The 15,134-nt window shown below is 41.2% G+C and overlaps 1 protein-coding gene across 2 annotated transcripts in view; it reads right to left on the reverse strand.

Annotated features, from left to right (window-relative positions):
• Window positions 1–15,134, reverse strand: part of LOC140728157 (protein FAM117B-like) — a 231,214-nt gene that overhangs the window by 97,628 nt on the left and 118,452 nt on the right. For both annotated transcript variants that reach the window (XM_073046414.1, XM_073046413.1), the window contains exon 4: window positions 11,996–12,109. In XM_073046414.1, coding sequence (XP_072902515.1) covers window positions 11,996–12,109 — 114 coding nt within the window. The remainder of the gene's footprint in view (window positions 1–11,995; window positions 12,110–15,134) is intronic.

Here is a 15,134-nt window from a genome sequence, read left to right on the forward strand (position 1 = left end):
GGGTGCCCAGACTTTTGCATGCCACTGTAAATTCCTATCTTTTGCTTCTTTCCCTTCTTGAAGAGTGAGAATGGCATTTGCAATTTTCCAGTCTTCCAGAACCATTTCATAGAAACATAGATATCTACAAAACATTACAGGCCCTTCAGCCCACAAAGTTGTGCCAAACATGTAACCTACTCTAGAAGCTGCCTAGAATTTCCCTACTGCATAACCCTCTATTTTTCTAAGCTCCACGTACCTATCCAAGTTTCCTAAAAGACCGTATTTAATCCGCCTCCACTACCTTCGCTGGCAGTGTATTCCACACACCCACCACTCTCTATGTGGAAAAACTGACATCCTCCTTGTACTTACTTCCAAGCACATTAAAACTATGCCCCCTTGTGTTCGCCATTTCAACTCTAGAAAAAAGCCTCTGACTATCCACATGATTAATGCCTCTCATCATCTTATAGTATCCACATCCTTCCTGTAGTGAGGTGACCAGAACTGAGCACAGTACTCCATGTGGGGTCTGACCAAAGTCTTATATACCTGTAACATTACCTCACGGCTCTTGAACTCAATCCCACCATTGGTGAATGCCAACACTCCATACATCTTCTTAGCAACACCGTCAACCTGTATAGCAGCTTTGAGTGTCCTGTGGACATGGATCCCAAGATCTCACCGATCCTCCACACTACCAAGACTCTTACCATTAATATTATATTCAGTCTTTAAATTTGACCTACTGAAATGAACCACTTCACACTTTATTTGGGTTGAACTCTGCCACTGCTCAGCCCAGTTCTACTTCCTATCAATGTTGCGTTGTAACCCTTAACAACTCTTCAGACTATACACAATACCCCCAACTTTTGTGTCATCAGTAAACTTACTAACCCACCCTTCTACTTCCTCATCGAGGTCATTTATAAAAATCACAAAGAGGAGGGGTCCTCGAATAGATCCCTGCAGGAAACGCTGTTTACTGTCCTCCATGCAGAATATGAGCCATCCACAACCACCATTTACTTTCGGTGGGCAAGCCAATTCTGGATCCTCAAAGCTAGGTCTCCTTGGATTCCATGCCTCATTAACTTCTGAATGAGCCTCGCATGGGGAACCTTATCAAATGCCTTACTGAAATCCATATACACTACATTCACTGCTCTACCTTCATCAACATGGTTTCTTTAGAATCTAGTGATCCTTGAAATATTATTACTAACATCTTCAGTCACCTCTTTCAGAACCCTGGTGTATACACCATTGGGTCTAGGTGACATCAACCTTCAGACCTTTTTAGTTTCCCAAGAACCTTCTCCCTAGTCAAGGTAACTTCACACACTTCATGATCCGACACCTGGAACTTCCAGCATACTACTAGTGTCTTCCACAGTGAGGACTGATTCACCATTTCCTTGCATTCTCGCCAGCATCGCTTTCTAGTGGTCTGATACCCACTCTCGTTTACCTTTTACACTTTATGTACCTGAAGAAACTTTTGACGTCCTCTTTAATATTATTGGCTAGTTCATTTTCATATTCCCTCTCTACCTTAATGACTTCTTACTTGCCCTCTGTTGTATTTGAATGCTTCCCAATCCTTTAACTTTACATATTTTTTGCTCTATTGTATGCCCTCTCTTGAGCTTTGACTTTTATTAGCCACAGTTGTGTCATCTTGCCTTTAGAATACTTCTTCCTCTTTGTAATGTATATAACCTATGCCTTCCAAATAAGTTCCAGAAATTCCAGCCATTGCTGCTCTGCCATCATCCCAGCCAGTATTTGGTAGATATCACAGGTTGTAAACACTTTCTGTAACCAGCTAAGAGTCTTTCAATTCTTGTTTGGGGGATTTTTGCCCATTCTTCCTTGCAAAAGGCTTCTAGTTCTGTGAGATTCTTGGGCCATCTTGCATGCACTGCTCTTTTGAGGTCTGTCAACAGATTTTCATTGATGTTTGGGTCAGGGGACTGTGAGGACCATGGCAAAACCAGCTTGCGCCTCTTGAGGTAGTCTATTGTGGACTTTGAGGTGTGTTTAGGATCATTATCCTGTTGTAGAAGCCATCCTCTTTTCATCTTCAGCTTTTTTTTACAGACGGTGTAATGTTTGCTTCCAGAATTTGCTGGTATTTAATTGAATTCATTCTTCCCTCTACCAGTGAAATGTTCCCCGTGCCACTGTCTGCAATGCAAGCCCAAAACGGGCAGCTTTTTCTCGTAAAAGCGAAAATCCTCTTTGCTTAGCGAAAACAGGTAGTAACGTAGGTTTTTCGTAACAGTGACCTGTCATAAAGCGAACGTTTGAAAAACGGGGGCCACCTGTACAATGTGCATCCTTGGAGATTAAGCTCCCAGCTATAATCTTCTTTCAGTCATGATTCAGTGATGCCCATTAATGTCATACATGCCAATTTGTAACTGTGTTACAAGTTCATCCACCTTTTCCTATATACCGTGCACATTCAAATATATCTCATTTTAGTCCTGGATTCACCCCTTCGATTTTGTCCACCTTTTGCATCACAACGCAACCCGTTGATTACTATTCTGCCCTCTCATCAGCCTGTCCTTGTTTGCGGTCTCACCACACACAGACTGTTAACCAACTACCTCATCCTCAGCACTATCACTCTGATTCCCATTACCCTGCCAAATTAGTTTAAACCCTCCTGAACAGCTCAAGCAAACCTGCCCACAAGGATATTGGTCCCCTTCTGGTTCAGGTGTAACCCCTCCTTTTGTACAGGTTGTACCCTCCCCCGAAGTGATCCCAATGATCCATAAATCTGAACCCTTGCTGCCTGCAACAGTTCTTCAGCTACATCACTCTATTATAACCCTTACTGGTGTGTGGCATGGGCAGCAATCCAGAGGAATTCCCTGGAAGTCCCGTTTTTCAGCTTTCTACGTAATTCCCTACAATCTCTCCTCAGGATCTTCTCACTTTTCCTACCTATGTCACTGGTGCCAATATGTACCAAGACTTCCGGCTACTCACTCTCCCCCTTGAGAATGCCGTGGTCACAATCCAAGACAACCCTGAAACTGGCACCTAGGAGGCAACATACCACCTGGGTGTCCCTACCATGTCCACAGAATGTTGTCTCTATTCCTCGGAATATGGAATGTCCTATCAACATTGCACCGCTCTTCTTGTCTGTGCTACAGCACCAGAGACCTGGTCACTGCAGCTCCTCCCTGGTTGGGTCGTCCCCCTCAACAGTATCCAAAGTGATATACATACTATTGAAAGGAACTGCCACAGCGATACTCTGCACTGAATGTGCATTTTCCTTCCTTCTCGTGACAGTCACCCAGTTATCTGCCTCCTACAACCTAGGGGTGACTACCTTCTTGTAGCTCCTATCTATCATCTCCTCATTCTCCCGTATGAGTCGAAGGCAATTAAGGGGCAGCTCCATGACTAGTGGTGTTCAACAGGGAGAGGAAAATGTGAAAGATGTCAGAAGCTAAATGATGTAAGGTGGAAGTGACAAAGGGATGAAGATGCTGGAATCAAATAAGACAGAAAAGCAGAGCATGAAATAAAGGGAGGGGAACCACTGGGAGGAATGTGTGGGTGATGAACAGACAGATCGAGAAGGTGGGGGGGGGGGGGAGAAAGAGAGATGGGGTGACAGGGACCAGGTGAGAGAAAAGGAACAGAAAGGAATACACACAAAATACTCAGCAGACCAGGCAGCATCTGTCAAAAAGAGTACAGGCAATGTTTCGGGCTGAGAAGTAGATTTAAAAGGTGGGGGGAGGGGAGAGAGAAACACTAAATGATATAGGTGAAATCTGAAGGGGGAGGGATAAAGTAAAGAGCTGGCAAGTTGGTGAAAGAGATACAGGGCTGGAGGGGGGGGGGGAGTCTGATAGAAGAGGATAAAAGGCCATGGAAGAAAGAAAAGGGGGGAAGAACAGCAGAGGGGGGTGATGGGTGGGCAAAGAGATAAGGTGAGAGAGGGAAAAGGGAATGGGGAATGGTGAAGGGTGGGGGGGCATTACCAGAAGTTTGAGAAATCGATGTTCATGCCATCAGGTTGGAGGCTATCCAGAAGGAATATAGGGTGTTATTCTTTGATCCTAAGTGTGGTCTCATCACGACAATGGAGGACGCCATGGATAGACATATCAGAATGGGAATAGTAAGTGGAATTAAAATAGCTATCATCTTGTGTTTCTCTCTCCCCTCACCCACCTTTTAAATCTACTCCTCAGCTTTTTTTCTCCAGTCCTGCTGAAAGGTCTCGGCCTGAAATGTCGACTGAACTCTTTTCCATAGATGCTGCCAGGGTTGCTGAGTTCCACCAGCATTTTGTGCGGTTGCCTGGATTTCCAGCATCTGCAGATTTTTTTCTTGTTTGTGATTGAGGAACAGAGGGGAAACAGTTACTGGAAGTTTGAGACGTTCATGCCGTCAGATTGGAGACTGTCCAGCTGAAATATGAAATGCTGTTCCTCAAATTTGTGAGGAAGCTGTGAAAAAAACAAGCTGCGCAGCTAGAGAAGAACATGGCAGATGGATATAATGAAGAAAAATGCAAGGTCATTTAATTTGCTGTACAAAGTGGTGACAGATTGGGAAACAATATTCAAAGGAACCCAGACAACATTGTACATAATTCACTGGCAGTTAACATACAGATATAGCATAATATTTTGTGTGAAACCAGTATGTTGGCTTTAATCTCAAAAGATCTGAAGATAAAAGACAGCCTTCTATTTAGAGTAATACTACATTGAAAAAGGCCAACCCTTCACTGCCACTCATCCATGCTGACCAAGATACCCACCCCAGCTAGTACCATTTGCCTGTGTTTGGCTTAAATCCCTCTAAATGGTTTCTTTCTATGTGAATACTGTTATTGTACCAGCCTCAACAACTTCCTATCACAGTATATTCTATATACACACCACCCTATGGATGAAGAAGTTGCCCCTCATGTTCCTATTAATTTTTTTTCACTCAACAATAGCCCCAGCACCAATCCCTGTGGCACACTAGTCACAAGCTTCTAGTAAAGAAACAATCTTCCACCATCACCCTCTGCACCCTGCCATCAAGCCAATTATGTAGCTAGCTCTCCCTTGATCCCATGCTAGACCTTCCAGACCAGCCTTAGATGTGAGACATTATGAAAGATCTTGATGAAGTCCATAGAAATTAACATCCACAACTCTGCCCTCTCTTGATTACCGCTTCCAGAAAAAATAATGTAAGACAAGATTTTGCACAAGGCCATGCTGACCATTTTTAATCAGTCTTTGACTATACAAATCTGGTAGAGCCCATCAATCAGAGAATTCTCTCCAGTAAATTACCCACCACTGATATCATGCCCACTGACTTGCAGTCCCCTGGCTTGTCCAACATTAGCTAGAATCCAAGTCTTTTGAAACTTCACCCTTGTCTAAAAATGATGCAAATATCTCTGCAATTTCCTCTGTCACTTCCCACAATGGCCACTCAATCAGGCCCTGGGGATCTGCCACCTTAGTTATTTTAATTTATCTCTTTTTCATAAGCAAGTGCAGGGAAGATTCACTAGAATGGCTGCTAGAATAGCAGGTCCTACATTGAACTTCTGTATTTTCAAATGCAAATTTAAAGTCAATATTTTAGGGTCTAGGTTCAGCATTCTAAGTATAATGTGCATGCACAATTTTTGCGTTGAAACTAAACTTTCACAAAACACTAGTTTGTTGGTTTTCTCTGACTAATCGCTAATGCTGACATTTTCTCACTTGTCTTTTTTTTAAAAACTATGCAACAAGTTTGAATAAGGTTGCAGAAAACTTAAAAGCCCAATAACTGCACATATAAATGGAAAACAAATAAAACTGCAGATGCTGGAAAGGCTGCAGAGACACAGCCAGTTATGTAGCATCAATGGAACAAGAAACCAGTTAATATTTCAGGTCAGGTACCTTTCCACAGAATTGAAGAACTGATGGTTAGGGACCAAGAAAGAGCAAAATTACCACCTTACACCCATAGGAGCCATGTATCTATTTTCTGTCTGTATCCTATTTTGTGGCACACTTATTTATGGTAATCTGTCACGTGGTTTGGGGAATGGTAGAAGCACGCAAGTATAGTTAAGTATTCACGCTTGTGGTTAGTTGTTTAGTTTTGTGGAGAGGGGTTGAGACATGAAGAATAATATATTTTATTGACCGCTAATTGGAGCATTATTGGAACGCTAACTAGATTGCTAACTTCACTAATTTAGTTCAACGGCTTAGTTACACTAATTGGAACTACTTAAATAAGTATAGAACGCTATATCTGATATTGCTTAAATATGCAAAGTAGATCACTGATTGGAACGCTGAATATTGCTATCAGACTGTTATATTGCTAATTTAGTTTCATTAGTTTTTCATTGTTACAAGATTGTTCGTCTTGGCTAGATTTGTAATAAAGGATTGAACATACTTTTTTTCAACTTTGCAACTTTGTTATTTGAAAGCGCATGTTGATCTCCTGGCTTGAACTTTTAGCTGTTTTGGTTTGTTTTAAAGTAACCGCTACAACACCTTAAGATTTCAGCCTTAATGTTCAAAAAGATAGTATTACCTAAATGGCTACTCATTGTTCAAATCTGTATTTTAAGTGAGTGTAATAGTACTTTAGATACATTTGATAAATATGCCTGCCCAACAGAGACGTCTCTTTACATTAAAACAGCGTGACATTTATCCCTTGTTCTACATCTGCAGATTCATGTACAATCTGTACCTCAATCTTGTTTAATACTTTTTCATATCCTTTCAATTCCAAACACTTTTAATGGTACTGATTTGTCTGCATATATATCAAAGTAGATCACTCATAAAAGAATGGGTGAGCAATGAGAGGAAAATAAGTTGGAAAAGGCAAACAAGCTTCTGACTTTCAGCAGAAAATGCAATGTACACATTAAAGCCTGGGTTTATTCCATGCAGGAAAAAGAACGCCCCAAACCCAAGAGGTTATATTGTGTAATTCTGAGCAAAGATGTTCTGAAAAATACCAAAATAATTAATAAGCTTAAGACCAAGCCCTTGAACTTAAACACCAGTGGATTTCCAATGAGGACAAAGAAGTGGCATCTCAACAAAAAAAACTACTTATAATAAACAGCACATGAAGGCAAATTAAAAAGCTTCGTATTTTCTGCCCAATCGCATTGCCAGATGCCCATCACAAATAAAACAATGTGATCACTGAATAATGCCATCAATAATACAAATCTGTCTTGCATGATTATTATAACTGCAGAGAAAATTAATGATATTCTTTGGCAAATGATACCACCTGATGTATTATTGTTATTGCAGAAAACGTCGAACCCTAATTGATATTGAAAATACCAGGCTGGTTTGCAAATCAGTTAAAAGGGTTGACTGTGCTATGTCTATAAGAATTACTTTGCTGTGAAGAACTGCCACAAAATTTAAGTGGTGCTGAAACTGATTTCTGTAGAGTATGTGATAGGATATAGGCTCCAATGGGATCATTGGAATTTTCACTAAAAGGACGATTGCAGTGAAAGACAGGCATTTAAGTATAGTGGCCAGAGAACAATGGAGTTACACCAGTTGCACAAGCAACACATTTGCTTCATTCTTAGAGAGGGACTGGTATTTAAGAGATTGTCTCTGGAGCACAATGTCCTCAGTATTGCAATTAACATGGTGAATTTTGACAAAAGTGAATGTTCTCAAATCTTCTATCCTTGATGTTATGTGTGAAGAAATTGTGGCTGACCACTGCATACTTTCACATGCTAAAGTGTGGTGATAATGTACTGAGAACATGAAATGCAACATGAACCTGAATGGCTTCTAACACAAAAGCTTTGTAACAGAGATGTTTACAATGCCCTCTAAGCTTGCATATCTGACCTATACATGTGCAGTTCATCACTTCGACCTCCTAAATTAGTGTGCAGGTACTATATTCATTCTGACACCACTGTCACTGGCTGAATTAAATGTGGTGATAAATCAGCATATAGGACGGAGACTGAAAATATGGCTAAATGGTGCCATAACAACAACTTCTCACTCTATGTCAGCAAAACCAAAAGGGCTAATTATTGATTACTGGAGGAGGAAACTGGAGATCCAGGAGCGTCCTCATTAAGGGAACAGAAGTGATGAGGGTCAGCAACTTTAAATTCCTCAGAATTATCATTTCAGAGAATCAGTCCTGGATCCAACATGTAACTACCATTACAAAGCTCGCCTGGCAGCTCCTCTGCTTTCTTAGAACTTTGTGAAGATTTGGCATATCATCTAAAGCTTTGACAAACTTCTATATATGAGCAGTGGAGAGCATACTGACTAGTTGCATCATAGCCTGGGATGGAAACGCCAATGCTCAGGAATGTAAAAGCCTACAAAAAAATAGTAATACAGCCTAGTTCATCATGGGTAAAATCCTCCCCATTACTGAGCACATCTACACAGATCGCTGAAAGGACCCCCACTATTCAGGCCATAATCTTGTCTCATTTCTGCCATCAGGGTTCAGGAGCCTCAAATCCCATACCACCAGATTCAGGAACAGTTATTTTCCCTTAACCATCAGGCTTTTGAAGCAGAGGAGATAACTTCACTCACCCCAACATTGAACTGGTTCCACAACCTATTGACTCACTTTCAAGGACTCTGCAACTCATGTTCTTGATATTTATTTATTAATTCTCTTTTTATATTTACAGTTTGTTGTCTATCTTTGTGTTGCAGGTTTTATCGATTTTATTGTGTCTCACACACCACTTGCCTGCTTTTTCATAGTGGTCAACCATCTATCTAGCTTGCACCTGCTGTGAGCCCCTCACTAAAGCTGTCTTCTGTGATATCGTTAGCCTCCCAGATGATGAAGAGTTGCAGCTGGATGCAGTTCCCCACAAATGTAGCTATGTGGCCACAAGATTTGGAGCAGAATTAGGCTATTTGGTCCAATTGAGCCTGCTTTGCCATTCCATCATGGCTGATTGATTATCCTATTCAACCTCATTCTTCTGCCTTCTCTCCATACCTATGGAGCATGCCTATGGCATGCTTGCCTTCTTTGGTCAAGGCATTGAGCATAAGATTCAGGAAATCATGTTGCAGCTGTAAGAGATGTTGACTAGGCAACATTTGTGCCCTAATATTGTGTGTAGTTTTGGTCACCCCATAACAGGAAGGATGTGAAGGCTTTGCAGAGGGTGCAGAAGTTGTTTATCAAGCTGATTTGAGATTCCAGGACTATGTTGCCACCCTGGTGCCAGGGTCAAGGATATCTCTCAACAAATATTAGACATACTAAGAGTGGAGGGTGAACAGCCACAAGTTGTGGTCCATATAGGTAACAATGGCATTTGCAGGAGTAGGAAAGAGATCCTACAAAGAGATTTTAGGGAGTTCAGTAGGAAGTTAAAAAGCAGGTATTCCAGGGTTATAATCTCAGGATTACAACTGTGCCACGTGCCAATGAGCTGAGAAATAGATACACAATACAGCTCAATTCATGACTAAGCAGCTGGGGCAGGAGGGAAGTTTCTAGTTTGTGGATCATTAGGCTCTCTTTCCAGGCTAGTAAGGTTGGTACAAACAAGACGGTTTGCCCGAGCTGGAGGGGAATCATATCCTTGCTGGGAGGTTGTTAGTGCTGCTCAAGAGGGTTTAAATGACAGTGATGAGTAATGGGAACAAAAGCAGCAGAACAACAGGTGTTAGGATTGAGTGCAAAAAGATGGTATGACAATTAAGGCTGAAAGGAAAAACAGCAAGAGACAACAACTGTTGGCCTGAAGTGTGTTTTACTTTAATATGAAAAGGATGGATCTGGAGCCTGGATCAGTACATGGAATTATGATGACCAGGTTATTTGTGGGACAGGACTTACAGCTCAATGTTCTGGGGTTTCATTGTTTTAGATGTGATAGAGGGGATAAAAGAGGTAGAAAAGTTGAACTACTGACCAGTGAGAGAATGTCACGGGGGTACTCAGAGGACACTCTGGAGAGCCTCATCTAAAGAGACCAATCTACGTGGAAATGTAAAATAAAACAGATACAATTATGCTGATGGGGTTATACAATAGCTATTAGGAGGTGGAGTAACAGATACATAGATTATGGAAAGGCACAGAAACAACAGGGTTGCCATAGTGCGGGCTTTAATTTCCCCAGTATTAACTGGAACCCCCTTAATATAAGAAACTCAAATGTGGCGGGATTTCTTCAGTGCATCTAAGAGAGGTGTGTGGAGACTGCAACTAGAGGAGAGACTTATTGGACCTGGTTTTGGAAAGTGAGCTAGGCCAGGTGACAGACCTGATAGTAGGTGAATACTTTCAGTGAACATTTTGGGAATAGTAAGCATACCCCATTTAAGGTAGTTATGAATGGGGGGGGGGGGGAGTAAGACTTTGCAAGAAAGTACTAAATTGGGGGAGCGAAAATTATGAAGGTAAAATTTGAGTATAAGAGTAAGGTAATCATGTTGTAGCTATATAAAGCTTTAGTCAGATTTCAGTTTGGGTATTGCAGGCAGTACTGCTCTGTTGTGTTGAGGGTGCAGAATAGGTTTACCAGGATGCTCTCTGGATTAAAGGGGATGAGCTAGAAGGATGGGAAAACTTGGGCTGGTCTCCCTACAGCATTAGGGACTGAGGGGACACCTGATAAAGGTTTCTAAAATTATGAAAGGCATGGATAGCATAGACAGGCAGGATTTTTCCCCAATGTGGAAATGTCAAACATTAAAGGACATACTTTTAAGCTGAGAAGGGATGTTTAAAGGCGACATGAAGGTCAAGTTTTTTTTTAACATATAGAGTAATACATACCAGGAATACGATACCAGATGTATTAGTAGAAGCCAGTAGTTTGGTCGAGTCTAAAACACTTTTAGATATACACATTAACATGAAGGGAACAGGTAGATAGATAATACACAGACGGGTATTTAGCATAAAATAGCATTAAGATCGACACATCATCATGGGCTTCAGTGCTTCACTGTTCTATGTTCTATGACTCATTCATATGATTTCCTTAATCTTATAACAATGAATACTGGAGCTTAAGTTAGATATTCAAACAGGACAGTATTTTGGTTTTCATTGCAACTGGCTGCCTAGAAATCTAGAAATTTAAAGGAAGTAATCCAGGTATCACTCCAAGATAGAAAACTCACGATGAATGAAAATGGAGGAAAAAAACTCACAGAACAAAGTTTAACTGAATTTGAATGTGTTGACTGAATGCTTGATTGAAGGTATGTCAAAATCAAGTAAATATGTTTAATACAATTCTCATACAACTCCAGCAGCACAGAAATCACCATTCCACTTCAAAATGTCAAAAACCAATTTTTTCTTATAAGTACAAGGTCAACAGTGATGACTTCCACTTTAAGCTGCACTTGTTCCATCTGCATGGGAGATGGTGACTTGCTTTTATACAGGATTATCCAACCATTGAAGCTCAAAGATCTACTCCTCAGTGCAATACCTACAAACCAGGGGCATTTTCCAGTTAGTGGAGGAATTAAGCTAAATATCTATAAGTGATTGATACATAATGCTGGGGGAGGGAGTGGTCTTATAAAGTAGATGAAGCACCTTAAAGACAAGAAGTAGAAAATAGAATAACTAATATTCATTGCCTAATCCATAGAAATACTCAAAAACAAAACATCCACGAACAGAGGAACATTTGAGTCAATCACTGAACACTGAGCTGAAACATTAACCGTTTCTCTAATCACAAATGCTGTTTGATCTGCTGAGCATTTCTAGCACTTGTTTTTTTTTAAAATTCAGATTTCCAGCACCTGTAGTTTTTTGCTTTAACCTTGGAAATACTAAAAGAGTCTCAAATAAAGTCAGACTCCTTCCTTAGCTGCTTTATCTTTTTTTTGACATTCAGTTGCTATCAGTACCTTACTTTACATTTGATGCTGGGAATACAGCTAATGTGATATATCTAAGCCTTTTGTGGTCTTACCTGTGACTGGTTAATAGCCGCATGATTGCCATGGAAAGGAGATTGCCTCTCTTTATCTCTGTGGTGCCGACTACTCTGTTTGCTGCGTTGAAGTTGTTGACGTAACTTTGCAATCTGAAAAAGAAAAAGTCAGCGATATTGAACAAGAATTAGGTGCGAGAGTTTAAAAAATATTGGAATAATTGAAGGGACACACAAGCAATAATGCAGAATCTCCTAAGAAATGAATCAAACAGAATTGAATAGATTTACAGTCTTTGTTAGAATAATAATAACAAATTTGTTTGATGATCATTATGCTTTATATCTTAGGCCATAAATATGTGGTTAATACCCACTGCAGCCAAGTCCATATCAATTTGTCTGCAAACCACAAATCAACTGAACACCTGGTTTTGTGGAAACACTAAGAACACAAAAGTGACTTTGATCCAGACTCTACCCCCATTTCAGCTAGGGCAGTCCCCTATTTAACTCAACCCTCTTAGTTAGCCTTTCTTCGGATCTCATTAATGGAAATCCCATTCTTGTCGCCAGATTCTGTCGTGGAAACACTAACTAACAACACTCAGAGTGACTTTGAGCTTCGTTTTAAGAATTTATTAACATGATATCATGGAGAGTCTGCAGCAGTCTCCACCACCACCAAACTCTGAATTCTAGGTTATATAGAGCTCATATTTATACAGCAAGACAAACAACTTCACATAACTTTGTTTGGCATCCCACAGTCAGTACATGATCAATTGCTTAAAAGACATGTCAATTATTCTCTCAGCGTGAGTCTAACAGTCCTCTTTGTTCCCTGTTATTTACCCCCAGATGCATCCTCCCTCCTGGTTCCAGGGCCTAGTATCTTATTAATTGGAGTTTCCGGTACTGTGCTTATCATCCAAGGTTTTTCTCACCACACATCAGCAGTCTTAAGCCCAGCTGTTCCAGAACGGTGAAGTTCAACAACATCAGACATTAGTTTTAACCATTTCTACCACACCTGGACAGTGAAGATGCATATATCATTGACTATACCTCTGCATTCAATACTACCATCCCCTCAGAACTCATCAATTAGCTCCAAGGCCTAGGCCTCAGTACCTCCTTGTGTGAATGGATCCTTGAGTTACTCACTTGTAGACCCCAGCCAGTTTGGATTGGCAGCAACATTTCCACAATTACCATCAGCACCGGTGCACCACAACACTGGGTGTTTAGTCCCTTGCTCCACACTTTATAAGATTGTAAGGCTAAGTACAGGTCCAATGCCATATTTAAGTTGCTGACGACACCACTGTTGTGGGCCAAATTAAGGTGGTGACCAATCAACATATAGGAGAGAGATTGAAAATCCGGCTGAATGGTGTGACAATAACCTCTCACTCAATGTCCGCAAACCCAAAGAGCTGATTATTGACTACAGGAGGAGGAAACCAGCATGTAACTGCCTTTACAAAGAAGGCACAGCAGCGCCTCTACTTTATTAGAAGCTTGTGAAGATTCAGCATGTCATCTAAAACTCTGACGAACTTCTACAGATACACAATGAAGAGTATAGTGACTGGTTGCATTACAGGAACACCAATAATCTGAGCGGAAAAAACAACAAAAAAGTAGTCTACCACAGGTAAAGCCCTCCCCAACCACTGAGCACATTTAAAAGGAGTGCTGTCACAGAAAGGCTACATTTTTCATCAAGGATGCCCACCATCCAGGCCATAATCTCGTCTCATTGCTGCCATCAGGAAGGAGGTACAGGAGCCTCAGTCCCATACTATCGTTCAGAAACAGTCACTTCCCCTCAACCATCAGGCTCCTGAAGCAGAAGTGAAAACTTCACTCACCTCAACACTGAATTGATTCCACAACATATGGACTCACTTTGAAGGACTCATGTTTTCAATTATTTAGTTCTTACTTATTTCTTATTATTTTATTTTTGTATTTGTAGTTTATTGTCTTTTGCACTTTAGTTGCTGGTCCATCTCTGATGTGTGAAATTTTTCCTTGATTCTGTTGTGCTTCTTTCAATTCAGTGTGAATGTCCGCAAGTAAATGAATCTCATGGCAATATATACTGACATCTGGATTTTGATTAAAAGTTCACTTTGAACTGTTTTGAGAAAGAAAGTGAATTCAAATTTCTTTAATTTCAATTTTTCCCCCACTAGAATTTATTCCAAAAATGTAGTTACCATAGTCATTTCAGTACCTGCCTCCCAATTCACTTCACTGACGGTTCATGTGAACCTTAGGAACACTGCTAGCTTATTTGATTGTGGACTGTGTTGCAACAGACTAATCTGATCTTACCTGGTACAAACCCAATTATGCCCTTCCCCAATTCTTCACTGTTTTCCCCCAACTCGGCCAACAGGTTTTATTTTAAATTTAATTTTAGGGTCTTACTTCATCAAGGTCAGCTAACAACAAAAGCCATGATGTAAAAAGTCAGAACTTCAAAAAATAAGTTTGATCAAAGTAAAATAGCTAGAATATTTGAGGCATCTTCCATTTAGTCACATAGCTAGTTTAAAACTGAACAATATCCTTTGGATTGTAGCGATGTGCTACACACAGCGCTGAAATAACGACACGCAGTCGGTAAGTCGTTTCGAGACTACTTTATTCAAACTTCGTGGCACTGGCATTTAATCCCTAGCACCTGCCCTCTCCGGGTGGATATGACATCAAAGGTGCATTTCCAAAGTCTCTCCCCGCGTGCTGGCTATTTGTGAGCCGGTTCGCCTGCGCAGAAAGTGGGTCTCCACATACCCCCCCCCCCCAGAACTGGCGATACACCCCCCAATGTCCACAGTCTGGATCAGCCTCTGTTTGGGAGGTCTGCCTCTGTGCCACGGTGCCTGAACCTCGACTGGCTGCGCCAAGTCCACATGGGCTGGTTTGAGTCGGTCCACCGTGAAAACCTCCCCTTTCCCCCCAATGTCCAGAATGTACGTGGACCCGTTGTTGTTGATCACCTTGAACGGCCCCTCATACGGCTGCTGTAGCGGCGCCCGGTGTCCGCCCCTTCATACAAATACAAACTTACAGTTCTGCAGGTCTTTGGGTACATGGGTCAGGGTCCATCCGTGCTGTGAAGTCGGTACGGGGGCCAGGTTGCCGAGCCTTTCGCGTAGTCTGT

This window comes from Hemitrygon akajei, chromosome 5 (genome assembly GCF_048418815.1).
Source record: "Hemitrygon akajei chromosome 5, sHemAka1.3, whole genome shotgun sequence".
Taxonomy (NCBI): domain Eukaryota; kingdom Metazoa; phylum Chordata; class Chondrichthyes; order Myliobatiformes; family Dasyatidae; genus Hemitrygon; species Hemitrygon akajei.